Below are 18,584 nucleotides of genomic sequence, written 5' to 3' on the forward strand. Positions count from 1 at the left end.
TTTTTTTAATTGTTCTTTATACCTACAGCACCTGGTCTTCCTAGGTGGTCTCCCATCCAAGTACTAACCAGGCCCGACCCTGCTTAGCTTCCGAGATCCGACATCGGGCTTGTTCAGGGTGACATGGCCATGGACCTAAGCATCTTTTAAACTTGAACTTTTTTGAGTTCCTTTAAACATGTTCTTTTTCATTATTTCTTTACCTTGTACCTATTGGAGTTACTTTCCAGAAAAGGCTACTCTAGCAGCACGTTTTCAAAGTAATTCTTTAGTATCATATGGTTAAAGGTATACACAGCGATTCCTCAATACCAGCAGTTTGTTGCCTCTCTGATAAGTAATGCAAATGAATATTTTAAAAATCTTTCTTAGCCTTTCCTGAATCCTTACTAGCATATGTTAGACTCAGAACTGGGCTTAAATTCACTCCTCTGCCTAAAACTTCATTGCTCTCCTCCTGCTTTCAGAGTAAAGACCAGGAAGCTCTTTATGGCTCTTTGTTCGGATTATAGTTCCAGTTTTATCTTATCATATACCACAACCCCACTCCATCCTACCTACCCTTTTCCAAAGCTCATTAGATGCCCCCCTCTGTGCCCTTAGCACTTAAGAATTTAAACCATTAAGCGTACTCTTCTCCACCCCAAATTCAGAGTAGAAATGTTTTTTACCTAATGAAGAAAATCCTACTTTATATTTTCATTCATTATTTCTCCCCTTTTAAAACACAGCTGGTGTATTCTCAGCAGGCCTTGCTCCAGCTGCATTTGTGCCAAATCCATATATTATTAGTGCTGCTCCTCCAGGGACTGATCCGTATACTGCAGCAGGATTGGCTGCAGCAGCAACATTAGCAGGTAACTTACTGTTCATCCTCATTGCTTATTATGGCTTTAGTTTCGCTTTTGCTATAAACTTTGTTTTTGTCTGTTTGGGCAGTTTGAAGTTCAGGGAATTTGAAGTTCCTAGGAATAACTATAACATTTATCCAGAATGAGCTGAAGTTCCCAGAGAGTTAATTTTTCAACTATAATGTTACAAGAGAAGCCTAAGTCTGATAACTCTTCCTCCTATACATGATTGGTTTTACATTTTAGTTTTTTAGTTTCAGAAATCTTACATTGCCAAATATAAATCTTCATTCTTGTGACCAATCCCATTACCCACAGAGACAATGCAAAGTTACTTCTCAATGAAATAAACTAGAGATAAGTGTTGTAAATACTTAGGTCAAGGAGAGAGTAAGGTAGTCTTGAGAGAATGAGCATGTAAAAGTAAAGTTTAGTTAGCAGCGTTAAAATGTGCAAGCAGGCTGAGGGACAAAAAGAGGGGATGGCGTTAGAAAGAAATTACTAAAAACTGTCACATCCTGAAAACACTACTGGAAAACTGAAAAACACCAAAATGGTACAGTGTTATATGTCAGTTATATCACAATAAAGCTGGGAAAAAAGATTTTCTTCAAACCAAAGCTATATTTATTGCTTACAGTAAGGGAGAGTTGTGTGCTGGTCAGCAGGCACATTCTTACTGAGCGGAGCAATTTGCTAATCTTCTGTAGGGTTTTGAGGGGAAGGTTGTTTTGAGTAGGTTACACAGACATGAGTTGGTCTTGGGCATGGATCATGTTGGTTTACTGAGGCAGAAACAGGGTGATGTCAGCCATGGAAGTGTGTTCACTGGAGTGAGTTTGCTGATCGGCTGTCACTGATTTTTTACTTTCAGAGATAAGTTCACCAAAGTGAATTGTCACTCATCAATTAGACAATTTTAGGTCTACTTCTGGTAGTTACTTATTATCATAGCTATAGAACAGTCTTTTTCTAAGAGTTTGGGGACTTTTTTTTTTTTATAATACTTAAGAGTTTAAGGAGTGAAAAACTTAATTTCAGATTCTTGTCTGATAGCAGACTGCAACTGATCTGTCACATTTATGTGACTAGCTGGCATTCAGTAAATGTTGACTAGATTAGTTAAGTGTCCTATCAGTTCATTGGTCCTCTTTTGAGTTTAGTTCCGCATCTCTCCATTAAGGCCACTGCTGTCACTCTTGAACATTCACTCTTTTATTTGTTTGTTTGTTTTATGGTGACATTGGTCAACGAAATTCAATAAGTTTCAGCTGTACACTATGTGTTCACCTCCCATAATTAAATTTCTTTCTGTCACCACGTATTTGACCACCTTTACCCCATTTACCTCCCTCACTCTTTTAATAATCAAACTTGAATGAGATTTTCTCTGTAGTAGAATAGGAAAAAAAATAGAAAGTATAGTATGTGTAAGGACATCTGTCCTATCTAAGTCTTATGCACTATCCCTTTCTATGATCTAGTGGTAACTGGCCTCGTTCATCTATAAAATGTAGTGACTTTTTTTTTTTTTTTTTTGGGTGGGGCGCGGGGTTTAGGTCCGGCAGTGGTTCCACCTCAGTATTATGGTGTTCCGTGGGGGGTGTATCCAGCCAATTTATTTCAGCAACAAGCTGCGGCTGCGGCAAACAACACAGCAAATCAGCAAGCTGCGTCACAAGCTCAGCCTGGACAGCAGCAGGTATAGCCCCACCTTCATTCAGTTAATACCTGAAGCGTTTCTGAAATTTGTATGAGCTCCTTGATACAAGATCTGTGTCTTCTCTCTTTTTATTCTCTTCAATGTGTAATACAGTACTTAGCATATATAGTTGGTACACAGGTATTGATTACATGGCTGGGTTTTTTTTCCCTAATTGGTAGTATATGAATTTAAAGATTTAGTTATATTCCATTTCTACATTTCTGTTATTGAAACTGCCTTGAAATCTCTAGAAGCTTTTAATTTTCATCATTCCTTAAAGTGTGCTCATAACATTTCTGTCAAAGTAATTGTTACTTGAATTTTCAGATTTCTTCTGGACATTTAAATTACTGTTTTAAATATTAACTTAATATATTTCTGACCAGAAAAACAAGATTACTAGGTACTTTATATTTTTAAGCACAAAAAGGTGAAATATTTTCACTAAAGGTTAAGAAGTTAGATTTAACTTCTTAAAATGTTTATCATAAAGATTTTTTTAAAAAATTTCAGCCACTTTACTAGAACTATTTTGATAAATGTAAAAACTATTGATAAATACCAGAATTCTGGTTGTCACTTCTACATATTTATACCACAGAAGCAACTTAATGACAAGCATATTGTTACTTGGCAGTTAAATTTTATTCTAAATTTCCTTTAGTATAGTTTAATAACATTTTGATGTTCTATTGAAGCTGTCCTTTGGCTCAGTCCTTATAGATTATACCACAGTATCATTTAATAAATTATTTTTTTAATCTAAATTTTTTATTTTCCAAATATCACATTACATGAATGATATACCTTCTTAATGCTTACATATAGGATGGTCTTAAAATGAATCCCCCTTGTCCTGAATTACTTAAAAATTTACCTTTGTGAAATTAATGTGTATTATGCTTGTATATAATCACTGCAACAGCTGTGTATTACAAAGTAATAAAACTTGACCATCCTTAAGACTTTCCACCTTGTTTTAATATGATCTTGTGTTCTTTTTTCGCCCTAAGGTTTTGTCCTAAAAAGCAGCTTTTACTTATTTTTATTAAAGCTTCTGAATTCTGAAAACTTGGTTCAGTTTGAAGTTTTTATTCATACCACAATCTTCTAACAGACTCACTGAATAATCATACTTAATTTATTTCCTTAAGCTTCACGTGTTTGTTTTCAGCCTTAGAAAATAATAAAACCTAAATTAATTTTTTTTGTCTTCATCTAAGATTTTGCCATCTCTCCCCACTCCTCAGTAAAATCTCTCTTTTAAATACTACTTTGGTAAAAAACATGAATACTAGAAATAATTTTTTCCCAAAGGCCTTCTAGAAGCTCCATGTTGCTTAATTGTTCTAGTTGTCACGAGTCAGTGATTGATTGTGGTTTTTGATGTTAAGTATCATGTATTTTTTTCATGCTAAATCAACATTTCATTGAATGTAAATATGTTCAAAGAATATCTAAAGGCTACTTGTGGTATATACAAAGTTGTCCCTGGTAAATTTATCTGTCATTTTATAATTTCATTTTTAAGGAAATCATTTGTCCTTTGTAGGTTCTCCGTGCTGGAACAGGTCAGCGCCCTCTTACTCCTAATCAGGGCCAGCAAGGGCAACAAGCAGAATCACTTGCGGCAGCAAATCCAACTTTGGCTTTTGGTCAGGGTCTTGCTACTGGCATGCCAGGTATATAGTTGGTTAATTATGGAAATTTGAATAGATTTAAAATGTTAAATGTAGACTGTCACACTGAAGAGTGAAAAAAAATCAAGAGAAAAACTCTTAAAATCTTGTCTACCTTGCAATAAATTATTTAGAATTCAGATGCCAAGAGTTGAAATTAATGTTGCTGGTGAGACTTAATGACAGGGATAGAAAATATGTATTAGAATTTTAAACACAGCCATTTTTTCTCTCTTTATGGCATAAACTGTAGCATCTTTCCACCCTAACATGGGCCAGAATTCTCATTGCCATCCTTCAAGAAATAAAACCAATGGGTTAGAGTTGGCATGTTAGACAAAATCTATTTGCCATTACTGCCTTATAAGAATAGTTAGTTAATATCGAGAGGTTCGTATCTAACATTTTCCACTTTGAACATTGTTCAGTCTTGTTTAGCCTGTTCATAGTATTTTAAAGTTGGTATTTATAACAACAGTGTCTAATACAATATGCCTATGAAAGCCTGATATAGAGAAAATTTAAAAATCTTCTGCCCATTACCCCAGTACAACTTTAGAAATAATCAACAAAATACTTTTTTTTGTGGAGCAGATTTTCATGAAGCTAGATACAAAATTGACAATAATGGAAAGAGGAAGGTATTTTTCTTAAGCCAATAAAGCAGCAGTTATGTTTATAAAGTGAGATTTAAAGACTACATTTGAATTATCAGTAGATAATGTATCACTTTCTGTTCTGCTCCTTCATTTCACTCCTGAGGACTCTTAAGCATCTTATTTTTTCATTTTTAGTATATGAAACAGCAACTCCTATAACTATAACATTACCTGTTAAGGAAATGTGAGTTCCAGTTTCACTGTAGTGTAGTTAAATTTTCTATTCAGATCATTTAGGAAATGTGTTGAATGTATTGGAAAAGATCCTTACTTAGGTGATCTAGGGTTTCTTTTATGTGTTAAGTGCTGCTAAATACTTCTCTGTTATTTTTGAGGATTTCCACACCAGTTGCATTCATTCTTTTTGCTCTGAAATTTTAAGGTCTGAGTTTATCATCTTGTCTTACCCACTAGATAAAGAGAAGATTTTAATACTGCTGTCCCTGAAGCCATTGTGGATTAGAAATGCTGGCAGAAGCAGCCCTTTGAGAAATCGACTTTGAAGCTTACGTTGTAGGCAAACGGAGAGACATGGAGGCAGGGCTAAAAAGAACTGAGCTAGGAGTTTCTGAAAGCCAATGCTAATATAAAACTACTCTGTTCCTGCTGGGTTTTACCTGCAGGTACAAAGGGAAGAAGAGTCATGGGAGTACAGCAGTCCTGCCTTAGTAGATTCTAAGTAGGACCTTGATTTAAGAGAGTGTTCTTGGCCTTTGTATATTCGGTGCTGTCTGTAACTATTGCTAATTTTTTTAGGCTCTTGGTGCTGGTCCTATTATTCATTTCTTATATATGTCTTTGCTTCCTTTCTTCATATTCAGCTCATTTTTATTAAAAATATCAAGGTATTTTGCTGTTTTATCAGCTTTGGTGTTCTCAAAATTTATTTTTGTATTCACTTTTTCCCATTCTATGAGAGAGCTCTTTATTGCTTTGTTTTTTTTTCTGTTGTTGTTTTTCAACAGTGAACTCTTATGTTGGTAACCTTAAAAGAAAGCCACTTTTATACTTTATTTGTCTAAAAACAATTGACTGTATGTTTAAAACGATGGTAAAATTAAAAGCAGGTGCAACTTTTGGGGGGCGGGCATCATTTTGCCTAGCCTGAGCCACAACATTTAGTCTCTTTACAAATATAAATGTAAAAACTATTCTCATAAAAGAGGCCTTGCTAAAATTAGTATTTGTATGCCTAAGTGACTGACTAGTTGACTGTTCACATGGTTCTCTCACTCAAAAACTTTCTCTTGATGCCTTCCTTACTTTGTTCTACCCAAGACTATGATGAGATAATTCTCCTTTCTTTAAATTGTTACATAGTTATAAAACTTTGATGTGCTAATAAAAGAGCTAACTTGAGAAAATGATGTTTCAAGCCTCATATAGTCCTTAACTTTTCCACCTTTTAGTTTTCTTTAGCTCTCATCCATCAAATCCCTGGTATTGATTGTGGACTTTTAATCCTCCTGTTTGATCCTATGTGCTATCTGTTGTTTTTCAGTCTTGTCTCTTTAGTTTTTTCCCTCTGCCATCTCCGTCCCTACAACCACTGTGCTAATCTGCCTCCTCATCCAAAAAATCTTTCCCTCTATGTGCTTCCCTCTTGGACTACTTGCCAAAATTCACATTCTGTTTTAAGCCCTGCTTCCATGACTTACAGAGGCTCTACTGTTAACTCTGACAATTGTAAAGTATGAGCTCCTCTTCTCTATCCTTATTTTTCTCAATTCTGTGTTGTATTTCACCATGTTGACCATGTCCAGCTCCCTGCAACTTTCACTTCTGTGATATTTTATTTTCCTGGTTTTCTCACCTTTCTCATTGCTTTTTATCAGTGAATCTCTAAATAAATATTAAAATTAATGTGTTCGTATTAAAGTTTTTGAATATAAAAATCAATATGAAAATCTTTTTTCAACCAATGGCATGATAGTTGAAAATGAAAAATTTTAAAGATTATTTACAGTAGTAGCAAATACCTGGAAATAAATCTTAACTAAAAGTATGTATGATTTCTATGGGAAATAGTTTTATTGTGATTAAAGTAAAGGGGATACCTAAGGAACATATACCATTGGACAACTCATTATTTTGAACATGTCAGTTCTCCCCATATTAACTTGTAGTTTCAATGCATTCCAGATCAAAAGTCCTAACAGGTTCTTTCTGTGATATTTTTACAGCTCATACTAAAATTTAATGAAAACTCAAAGGGTCGAAATTAGCTAAAACACTCTTAAATAAGTAGAAGGACTTGCTCTGTTCTGACTTACTTGAGAGTAAGATTTACTCTAAAGCTGAGGCTAAATTGTTGCATGGAGACACAAATAAGACCAATGCAATGGAATAGAGTCCCCCAAAAGTTAGGTCCAAGAGGAACGGACACTTAATTAATAGCAAAATATTACAAAGCAGTAGGGAAGAATGACTTGTTTTATAAATTAAATAAAATAGTTGACTCTTGAACAACACAAGGTTAGGGACACAGTCACCCATCCAGATGAAAATACTAAAAAAACGTTGGTTATTGGGAAACAAAGTGAAATCGAACCCCTGCCCTACCCTGTGTTCAATAATCCAACTCCATTTGGATTTTAGACCTAAATGTGAAAAGCGGAATTATAAAGAAGCTATTAGAAGATAATATAAGGAAGTTTTGTTAGTGAAAATAAAGGAAATAATAAACTTGACCCCATTACCTTAGAAGTCTCCATAAAGAAGATTGAAGGCTAAGAATAGAAGAAGATACTTGCAATACATTAAAACACTAAAGGACTTGGATCCAGCATACATAAAGAATTAAAAATCTATAATAAAAGGTAGCCCAATAGGAAAATGGGTGAAAAAGATTTGAACAGGCCTTTCTTAAGAGGAAATCCAAATGCCCAATTAACATAGGAAAAGATGCTCATCCTCCTTAGTTTTGGAGAAAGAAAATGAAAACCACAACAAAACACTTAAACACATCTTCCAGATTGGCCAGATTTTAAAAGTGACATCATCATGTATTATTAAAGTCATGGAGCATTAGGAACTCTAATAGCAAGATGGTAAGAGTGTAAATTTGCACAATCATTTTGGAAGCAGTTTGGCATTATTTACCAAAGTTGAAAGTAATCTGCATAACCTGTGACTCAGGGTGTCAGCCAGTATAGATATGTAGATTAGAGTAGTATGTACACATAACACTCCAGGATGCATGCACAAAAATGTTCATAGCAGTACTGTTGGTAGTGGCCTGAAACTGGGAACAGTGCAAGTGTTGAATGAATAAGTGCGTTTTGGTGTCCATCCAATAAGGTGCTTATACAGTAATGGAAATGGAAACTAGGAAGGATCTATATACAATCACATGGGTAAATCATATATAAAAATTTTTAAATAATCCAGACCAAATGATATTTAGAGGGAGGCATTTATGGATAGTAAAGTAGTGTGTAACTCTAAGGGAAAGAGAAGACTGGTAGAGCAGGGACATGGGGGAGAGGGGATCCTGGGCAATTTTCTTGATTTGGGCGATGGTTAACTTTTTTGTACATAGTCATTATATTGTTTTGTGTTCTTGATAAGCTTTCTTTCTGGTTAAGAAAAAAGTATTCTCTATACTCCCTTTTTCTCTAGCTCCCCTCTAGTTCTTTTTACAGCAAAACTCCTCAAAAGCATTTTCTGTACTTTGTGGTGCTTCCTTTTTTTTTTTAATTATTATTTATGCCTACAGCACCTGGTCTTCCTAGGTGGTCTCCCATCTAAGTACTAACCAGGCCCAACCCTACTTAGCTTCCAAGATCAGACATCGGGCTTATTCAGGGTGGCATGGCCGTTGACCATGGACCGCGGCTCTACTGGGGCACGAACCCAGGACCTTCTGCGTGTAAAGCAGACGTGCCAACCACTACACTGTGGAACAACATCGTGGTGCTTCCATTCTTTACTGAACTTGCCAGTTTTGCTTTTATCCCTTACCAGAATGACTTTCTATGTTGTTAACTCCATTGGTCAGTTCTCAACTCCTAATGGCTTTTAGCAGCATTTGACATTTTTGTTCACTCAGTCTTCATTGAGATTCTTGTTTGGCTTTCAAGAGACCATATTGTTCCAGTTTTCTTTCTTCTTTACTGGCTATTCCTTCTCAGTCTCTTCTCTGGTTCCTCCTCTCTCTAACCTCTTAATGTGATGTACTCTTCAGTTCATAGGCCCCTTTTTGTATTTTCTTGGTGATTTCATCCTATCATGGCTTTAAGTAACATCTTTATGGTAATAACTCCCAGATTTATAACTCCAGCCTGGACCTCTCCTGAACTTCAGAGTTGTATATCCCATTTACCATATCTAGTTAGATATCTAATAATCTTCTCAGATTTGTCACTCCATGAGTTGCCTCCTTGAGGAGAGTGCTTTGAAGCTCAGCATTCCCTCCTAGATTTTGCCCTATGTGTCTCTTCATTTGGCAGATCCTCCTAATTTATGTCCATTAAAATAAAACTGTAATTGTAAAACAGAATTGCTGTATTTAAGTTAAAAAACAGCTTTTACATATGAAAGTGTTTGTCTTAGTGATCTTAGTGTTTAAACCAAAAGTATCAGAGGTTGCCAGTACATTTTTGCAAATGGTTGTCAGACTGTCGAGCCTAAGTCCTTGTTACTGTATAAGGGAGCCTTTCTTAACCTGAGTTCTGGGAGAGAACTAAGTCCTGTTGCCTTAAACTATCCACTATATATAGTTTACTTCTCTTCTATGCATCTACAGTGGTACTTGTGTGCCATTCTTAGGAGAATTGGCAAAATAGTCACTTTTCTTTTCAAAATAGTCATTTTCTATTCTGTGGTTCAGATGAGGAATCCCTGCTGGGAAAAGACTGTGCTGAGAGGTGAACTCTCCTATAGTTCAGAATAATGCAAATTGTCACCTGCCTTGTGTTCAGGGCTATAAATTAATGCCTGCATGATTTTTATTCAAACTCTAACTTGAGAACCTTTACAAATAGACTGCTACCTTATGATTTTAAGGTATATGTATCATTTAAATTTTTAAAGGGATGCTTGCAAATGAAAATCTAAGGGAATGCCAATAATGAAGTTCTTGATTTAGAACATAACTAAAATTGCATAATAAACATTTCTTTATAATGTTCTGCCTTACTTCCCTTAGTCTTACTATAATACATTCTCTCAGAACTGACTAAATAGAAATGAGTTTTAATATCAGCCATCGATAGCCTATAATTTCTATATCAAGGAAAGTAACATTTTCATATGAGTAGTAATATCTTCCCAAATGTTTTTGCTTTTCACATGGTAATTATGAACGGGTTTTATATTAATAGTATACAATAGCTATGTTTTCTGATTGATAACACAAATGCAGGGGAAAGTAAACATGTGTTTTCTGTAATAAATGTTTTCACTAGTAAACATTTATTTTAATATTATCTAGGCTATCAAGTACTAACCCCAACTGCCTATTATGATCAGACTGGTGCCTTAGTGGTTGGCCCTGGAGCAAGAACTGGCCTTGGAGCTCCAGTTCGATTAATGGCTCCAACCCCGGTTTTAATTAGTTCAGCAGCAGCACAAGCTGGTAAGTGTACTGGACATTTTCAGGAATAATATTTTTCTGGTGTCGTTTGAGATATTTTAAAAATAGAGAATCATCTCAGAAGTTCTAAGGAGTATCTAAAATTTATTTTTCAGCAGCGGCAGCAGCAGCTGGAGGAACTGCAAATAGTCTTACAGGCAGCACAAATGGTCTATTTCGGCCAATTGGCACTCAGCCACCGCAGCAGCAGCAGCAGCAGCAGCAGCCAAGCACTAATCTGCAGTCGAATTCGTTTTATGGGAGCACTTCTCTGACTAATAGCTCCCAGAGCAGCTCTTTATTTTCTCATGGACCTGGCCAGCCTGGAAGTACATCTCTTGGCTTTGGAAGCAGCAGCTCTTTGGGCGCTGCTATAGGCTCAGCCCTCAGTGGATTTGGTTCATCAGGTAAGTTTCTTTTTAAGATGAGTACTCTGCTGAATGGATATGAGGTATATGTGTGTTTTTAACATTAAGATAAGCAATAATAGTTTGTAGTATAGAAAAGATAAGATTAAAATAACTGGTTTACTGGTTTAATTTTGTAGAAGAGAAACTACCTCCTGCAAATCTTGAAACCTTTATAAATGTATAACTCATTTCAAGCAGCCCATCCTTTTCTCAAATATACATTTCCCCCTAGCTTTAGGAATCAGATTATTGTCATTTTTGTTTTAATAAGGTTTGTTTGGAGCAGTACATTTTATGCTAATCATTAGCTCTTCTTTATTCTCTACATAATATTAGCGTTTGAGGAAGTAAATATTTTTGCCATCTTAAGGTAGTGTTTTAAAATAATCGTCCATGTGCTTATTGGATGATTTATGCTTATTAAATGCTAATGTTTCATTATGGTTTTCTTTATCTGGCATAATATATAAAAATAAAATATAACAGCTTAGAAACTACCATTATGCCTATCTATATTTTATATTACATAATTTAGTCTTCATCAACAAAAATTCATTTAAAAGGATGTTTTCTAGTTTGATATAGAATACTTAAGAAATCCAAATGTTAAATAGCTTCATAAAATAATTTACCCACCCGAACTGATTTTGTATCTGAGGAAGAACCAAGGCCCACTGTTGACCACACCTTACAGTCTCGTTCTCTGAGGTTTCCAGAGTATTCAGGAAACATTAGGTGGGGATAAAAGACTTATTTACACTTAACACTCACTCTTCAGTACAGTTGGCAGCCTTTTCTTCAGGAGGGGCCGGGCTATGTATTCGGACCTCAAGAGATTTTCTCTTTCTGTAACATCCTAGAATCTTTAATATCTACTTCTCATCTGTTTTCCCACCACATTAAGTTATATTCTTTCCTGGTGTGGAAAATGGCAAAACTAGCACATGTCAGTTATCAATATCCTTGTCAGTTATCTAAGGAAGTGTCTTCTAAGCTTTTAATATTTAAGGGTGGAATGGTCTAGAATAGCTTTAAACTTTTAGATGCAGAATGTTTTTTGTTACAATGAAATACAATAGGGAAATAATCATAATTGCCTAACAAAATTACATAAAGAATGGGCACAGGAACTTATAAGGGGGAAGTCTAGGGAACATGGAGACTGTTCAGTCTTTTTATTTAATTTTCCTAACTTGAGTTTTTTCATTCCTTTTAGAGTTTAGTATTTTTATCTCCAGCTCAACCATTCCTATAGGACTCATGTTTTGTTTTTAATACAATTGACAAGCATTCTCCCCACGTAACCCTAAATCTGCTGAAGAAACTCAAAAAACATATAACTTAAAAAAATAAACTTTTTAAATAACTAGTTTCTCAACTAGATGATAGACCCTAAATAATCCAGGGAAAATAGAGAGGAGCCTTGAACCTTGTATTCCACTTTTCTAATAAAATATGTCACTGGTGGTCTAGTATAAATTTGTAGGCCCCCTTACCCAATTCTTCCAAAATCCCATTTGTCTCTTAGTTTTAAAAACTTTTCCCATCTGCAGGAACTGGTTGGCATGAACATTTTGTTTCCTACAAATGTCCCTTGCAGATACCTCTTTCCCAAAAACTCATCTTCTTCATGCCTTCCTTATTTATAAGCATTGCTTATTACTCAACTCGATTTCCATTCCGGTTACCTCTGTTTCGTCTTGCTTCAGAGGATATTAACAATTGCCAGTCCTGAATGCTAGTAAATAGTCAGTCATCTTCTCCCTTCTCTTGGACATTTGTGAAAATTCGTTCAAGTGCTACACATGCGTACTTACTCTTAAAACAAATCTACCATTGCCATTTCTCATTATGGCAGTTCCATGCCTATGCAAAATCTAAAGTGTAGTGTGGTTATGTGCACACTTACATACACAGTAACACACACAGTCATCCTCGTACCTATATGATGAAATTATTAATGCTTGACAGTGTTAAATACCCTAATTTATAACAGTTGACTAGGAAGCTTAGCCATTGTAATACAGTAATTAAATCTTCTTTTTTGAGAACCCATTATTTAGAAAGTGCTGTTACAATTGAAAGTTTGTAATTTAAGATTTTATGCACAGTTGATAAATGATTAGTGACTCCATTGTCTGGCTTCTTAGATATTTTAGCTAGACTTTGTTTCATATTTCATAGTCATACTGCTGCTGAGAATTTAAGCATATAGTAAAACTTAAAGAGCCAGATTGTTTATGTTGAAAGTAAAGCTGTTTCTGAATTACTTTTAAATGTTTGGCTTGGCTTTTTCCTTTTTGGAGGAAAATAATACTGCATGTGTCAAAACTCTGGTTTATTTGATTATTTGCCAGGAGAATGATAATGCTACTGCTCTTACTACAGAGCTTTTGTCTTTTTCTTTGTCAGTTAAATTGTATTTTCAATAAATAGGATTTTAAAATATAGCCATATCTTAGAAAAATCACTTTGACAGTGTCCTTTTAAATTAATATAGTTAATGTAGCATACGTTGACAATTTTTCCAAAACCAACTCAAGAAGCAATTTACCACATTAGTGTTTATATTTGTTTTTGCTATTAAAATGCATATAGTTACTTAGTATTTCCCATTAAATGGTATTTTAAGATGTAAAATTTTCAATAAAAGATATGATTAGTCTTTCAGAAACTACGCTGGCTGGTATAAAAGGTTGAATGGTATAATATTTTGCTTAATACAGTAGCGTGAGCCCGGTATTTTTCTTTTATAGAATTTTGAATTTGGCAAAAACCAATGTAATAAAGTTTCCTATGTGTATTATCAGCTTAACTTGTTCTACCCATCATGTGCTCTGCTTAATTTTTCTCTTTAATCTATACCCTTATGACCTACTTGTAATTGACTTGCTATTATAAAACCAAGACCTAATAGAAACTTTAAAATTCTCTTGAAACAAATTACCATATTGGTCCGAATATAGAGCATATCTTTAAAAAACTTGAAGGTTAAGGAAAGTAATACGAAATTCCTAACATGAAATTCCCTTAGATGTAAAAGGCATTGGTTTAAAAGACCAGTGCTTAGAAATAGGAAAGAAGCATACTCGAAAATGTGAACTCTAAAAGAGGCTTAAGAACTGGGAGTTTTGGACAGTCCTTTTAAATACTTGGTAAAGGATGCGATGATCTAGATACATGTTAACAGCCCGATCTTGGATTGTTCTTCTGAGCATGCACACATACATAGCTACACGTTCATGTGATTCTGCCATTCTCTTATGGTTTTGTAGAGTATAAAAGGAAAAAGAGACTAGAAGGTTAATAGTTTAATTTGGAATTATGTAAAAAAAAGTATGTAGTACAATAAGGGATGTGGTGTAAAATTAATTATATATCATCTAAGAGGAAAAAAAGGCTGAGCAGTCTTCACTTTGAGTAAGAGGCTAATGAGGACAGTAATAAAATCTTAGGAATGGAAGATCCTGAGGGTAAGTGAAAGCATGTTTTTGGTGTGATAACAGTAATGAGAGCTATTAATTTTCTAAAAGTTGAGTTTTTTCACATGTATTTTGTAATTTAGTCGTTGAAGAATAAGGAGAATGTGTAGTGTGAAAAGTACTGAGGAATAAGCTGCCATATATTTGACAACTGACTAATATTCGGGCCAATATGGACTTAAAGTACTATGGTTTGAACACAAGATAGAAGCCAAATTAAATGTGAATGGTAAGGGAAATGTATTAATATCCTATTTATCAATATAAACTTTACTTGGCATTGAGTTGAAGTCTAAGAAACTGGTTCTGGAGATTAGGACACTACCAAAATTGTTGGAATTTACTCTCAGCATATCATAAAACAGACAGCTTAAATTCCAGGGTTTATAAATCATACCAGGGTATTAAAGCACAGTAATCATATGTCACTGGTAAATAATGTGTGAAATAATGAACATATGGCTGCTCTGTTAAGTATTTGGTTACTCTATTGGGGTGCATTTATACCCTTTTATGATTATTAAGGTAGTGTATGTATAGTTATCACAGTAATTATCCTCTCCATAATGTTTCTAGAAATAATTATTGTGATCACTTCTGTTATTTCCCAGCAAGAGTTGGGGATAGGTTTTATTCAGTTAACACTGTATGTAATTAGGGTTTTTTTTATTTCTTCTTCAGTTGGCAGTTCTGCAAGTAGTAGTGCCACAAGGAGAGAGTCTCTATCTACTAGCTCTGACTTGTACAAAAGATCTAGTAGCAGCCTAGCACCCATAGGGCAACCATTTTACAATAGTCTGGGATTTTCCTCCTCTCCAAGTCCAATAGGCATGCCTCTGCCAAGCCAAACTCCAGGACATTCACTTACGCCACCGCCATCACTTTCATCACATGGATCCTCATCCAGTTTGCATTTAGGTAAAAAAAAAAACCAAAACCCTTTTTATTTGTATGTATACATGTAAGTGTGTTTGTGTGTGTTTATAATATATGTAAAATATTTAATGTTGGATAAAACATGCCAAATTGCTTTTGCTTTTAGATATTAGCCTTTTGAAAAAGTTCTGTCATGAAAATTTAAAGCAAGGGTCTAATGTACTGTAAGGTAAAGACCCCTATTGTATCTTATGTTCCTTTTATGAAATACAGTAGTGTGTTTTCTTGTCTGTGCTTTTGATTTGTGTGTGTTTTAGATCATTTGAAAATTCAACTATACATGGTAGTGAAAGAGAAATTGCACTATCAAAAGTTTTTGCACACCAAAAAAAAACCTTAGTCACATAGTTATCTAACTTTACATAATTTAGTTTCGTACAATGGTTTTTGCTTTGGCCTTTGAATGCCTGATCATTTGACCAAATGATTATATCAGGGTATATGAATTTAGTGTGTTTGTGAGTTAGAGAATCCTAAGGGTTTGGTCCATATATTTCTCTTACTTTTAAATATGTTGTTTAAGGGGAAAAAATGGTTTAAGCTTGTTGTACCCTTGAAGTTGGAGCATTTAGAACTTTTGTTTATATCTGAATGTGAAAATTGCCCCCACTCTAAGATTATTGAATTAATAGTTACTTTTTTCCCTCTTTTTTGTTTATATCTGAATATGAAAATTGCCCACTCTAAGATTATTGAATTAATAGTTACTTTTTTCCCTCTTTTTTGTTTATATCTGAATATGAAAATTGCCCCCACTCTAAGATTATTGAATTAATAGTTACTTTTTTCCCTCTTTTTTCCCTCCAGAAATTACCCATGTAGTAAATAGTATATTTTGAAGGGTTTTTGGATATCGGAGGCTGTGTATGAATCCCTATTTCCGCAAAGAAAGCATTTCATTAAAATTAGATTTTGGATTTTTGTAATCCTAGTTACCTCAACTAAAACTAAAAGTGAGGGATTCTATTGCTGATTTTTACGTCATTGGAAATATTTAAATCAGCTTGCTATTTAAGAAGGAATGTTGCTATCGTAAGTAGATAAAAGTGGTTGTTTGATACCACCACCACCACCACCCCATCGTAAGGGTATATCTTTTTTTTCCTAAAGTTCATTATACAGTAAATGTTGATGTAACAAAGGTGTGTTTTGCAATAATATTCATTTGGAATTATGTCATTGCAAAGTGGACTGGATTCCTTTTTTTAAAGACTGGTCCTCGGCCCTAAGTTTTGGGCCTTTGCTCTCTTGAGGATATTTATTTGGTGGGGTCCTGTGCTCTGCTTTGCAGCACTATTTGTGTAAACTCATCAGTTTTTTTAATCTAACACCTTCCTTCATTTATCGTCTTAGTGCAGAAGCTAATCAGTTCCTAATTATGTTATTTCTGTTCAAACCTACTTCTACCACCACCCCCACCCCCCCATAAGACATGCATTTGAAACTTTGAAATGGACATAAAAATTTGAAACATAACAAACCTAAAAATAGACCTTTCATAATAATTTTATGTTTTATTTGTTAAGATTATATTTGTCATGTCCTGTCATTCATAGGTAAGTTTCAGATCAGATTCTTGTCAACTGTTATTGCTTATGTTGTGCTTTAGAGCCTGTATAAATGACATTATTCTACATAGATTACTTAGAAATTGGATTATAAATTACTTTTTAGATGTCTCTATCATTAAACTATATATATATATGTATATATATATGTATGTATATATATCTATATATTTTAGACTGTAAAGAATTTAGCTATGTAGATGCTTAGGGAAGGAACTCTAGTCAATTATAAGGAATAATCATCACTTGAGCCAGCAGTTCTACATTATCCTGATGCTTTTGTACCCATAGTTAAGCTCCTCAGTTTAGCTTCAGCTTGAAATCTGATATTTCACTATACCTAGTTGGAATTATCTGTAGATTCTTTTCTTTTGTGATCTCTGGTTTCCTTTAGCTTTAGCTGTAATATAACTGACAATGTTGTTATCAAAAAATAGACCCCGCCCGGTTGAAAATAATTTAGTAAATTTCATCAGTTTGCTCTTTGCACAGTGTTCGTGGAGATAATTGATCTTTTTGCTTTCCTGTGATTCAGACATGATGGAAGACTTACATATTATCTCTAAAAAAAACAATTCTTTAAATTGTATATACTTGAAGTGGATTTCTTTATGAATCAAGTTATTAAGGTTTATGACATAAAATACTTGTGGAAATGAATTTGCATATCCATTTAAAAAATAATTTTACTAAGCTCACACATTAGTATCATTAGATAGAGATAAGTTGTCAGTTTCATTAGAATTGGTTGGAATTCGTTCCAGGTTATTTTCTTGTAAGATTTTAAGACGTGATCGTTATAGTTATTAGTACGTCTTGATATCTGTATTGGATAAAACATTAACTTTTTTTTTTTTTTAAACCGGTTCTCCCATTGCTCTTGCTAGTTATTTGAGTCACAGAAAAATAGCAACACTGTGTGCTTCTGGCTTTCCAAAAAAGATGTCCCTTTTTAAAAATTGTTATTTGATTAACATAAGTATTTTTAGCAGAATGACTAGTAGTCACTTTTTAATTAAGCATTTCAATTGACAAGTTCTGATTGTTCATTTTTTGTAAACTAAAATTTTTTGTTAGGATTTGCAGTCTTCTTTTTTAATAAGTCAGAAACCTGAAAAAATAATTTTCTTGTATGAATTTTCTCAAAGATAGAGATTTCTTTTTTAAAAACAGTTATAATCACAATATGATTGTCATACCTGTTAAAATAATTTCTCATTCTCATGACCCTATTTTACTTAAATGTCATTTTATAGTTGTGTTGTTTGAATCAGGGTCCAAATAAGGTCTGTACATTGCATTTGTTTGATATGTCTTTTAATAGGGAACTCCTCCCCCCATTTTTTTTATTTTTCTTTTATTTTCATGTATTTGTTGAAACTTTGTCTTCTTGAATCTCCCATTTTTGACTTTAGTTATTGTTTCCACATGGTAGTACTTAACATGTTCCTCTATTCTCTATTTTCTGTAAAATGGAATTAAATCTAGAGGCTTGTGTTTGGTTTGTTATTTTCAGCAAGATGTGGTTCTGTATTTTCCGTTGCACCATATTAGGAGGCACATGTCTGCTTGTATCCATTGTAAGGTGGTCAGACTGATCATTGCCTGAATATCAGTCTCATATTCAGAGATTGCAAAATGGTGATGCTTTTAATTCTATCATTCTTTCTGCATTTATTACCTTTTTTATAAAAAAGAACTTTTCCTCATCAGTTGTGA

The 18,584-nt window shown here is 34.1% G+C and overlaps 1 protein-coding gene and 2 pseudogenes across 1 annotated transcript in view; 1 reads left to right on the forward strand and 2 right to left on the reverse strand.

The window, feature by feature from the left end:
- Positions 1-18,584, forward strand: part of PUM2 (pumilio RNA binding family member 2) — an 81,615-nt gene that overhangs the window by 34,068 nt on the left and 28,963 nt on the right. The window contains exons 8-13 of the mRNA XM_023528502.1: positions 732-857; positions 2,411-2,553; positions 4,109-4,238; positions 10,329-10,472; positions 10,586-10,876; positions 15,043-15,279. Of these exons, the coding sequence (XP_023384270.1) occupies positions 732-857; positions 2,411-2,553; positions 4,109-4,238; positions 10,329-10,472; positions 10,586-10,876; positions 15,043-15,279 (1,071 nt within the window). The remainder of the gene's footprint in view (positions 1-731; positions 858-2,410; positions 2,554-4,108; positions 4,239-10,328; positions 10,473-10,585; positions 10,877-15,042; positions 15,280-18,584) is intronic.
- LOC111737558 lies at positions 20-135 on the reverse strand (annotated as a pseudogene).
- Positions 8,604-8,719, reverse strand: LOC111737617 (annotated as a pseudogene).

Source organism: Pteropus vampyrus, unplaced genomic scaffold (assembly GCF_000151845.1).
Source record: "Pteropus vampyrus isolate Shadow unplaced genomic scaffold, Pvam_2.0 Scaffold28, whole genome shotgun sequence".
NCBI classification, from domain to species: Eukaryota; Metazoa; Chordata; class Mammalia; order Chiroptera; family Pteropodidae; genus Pteropus; species Pteropus vampyrus.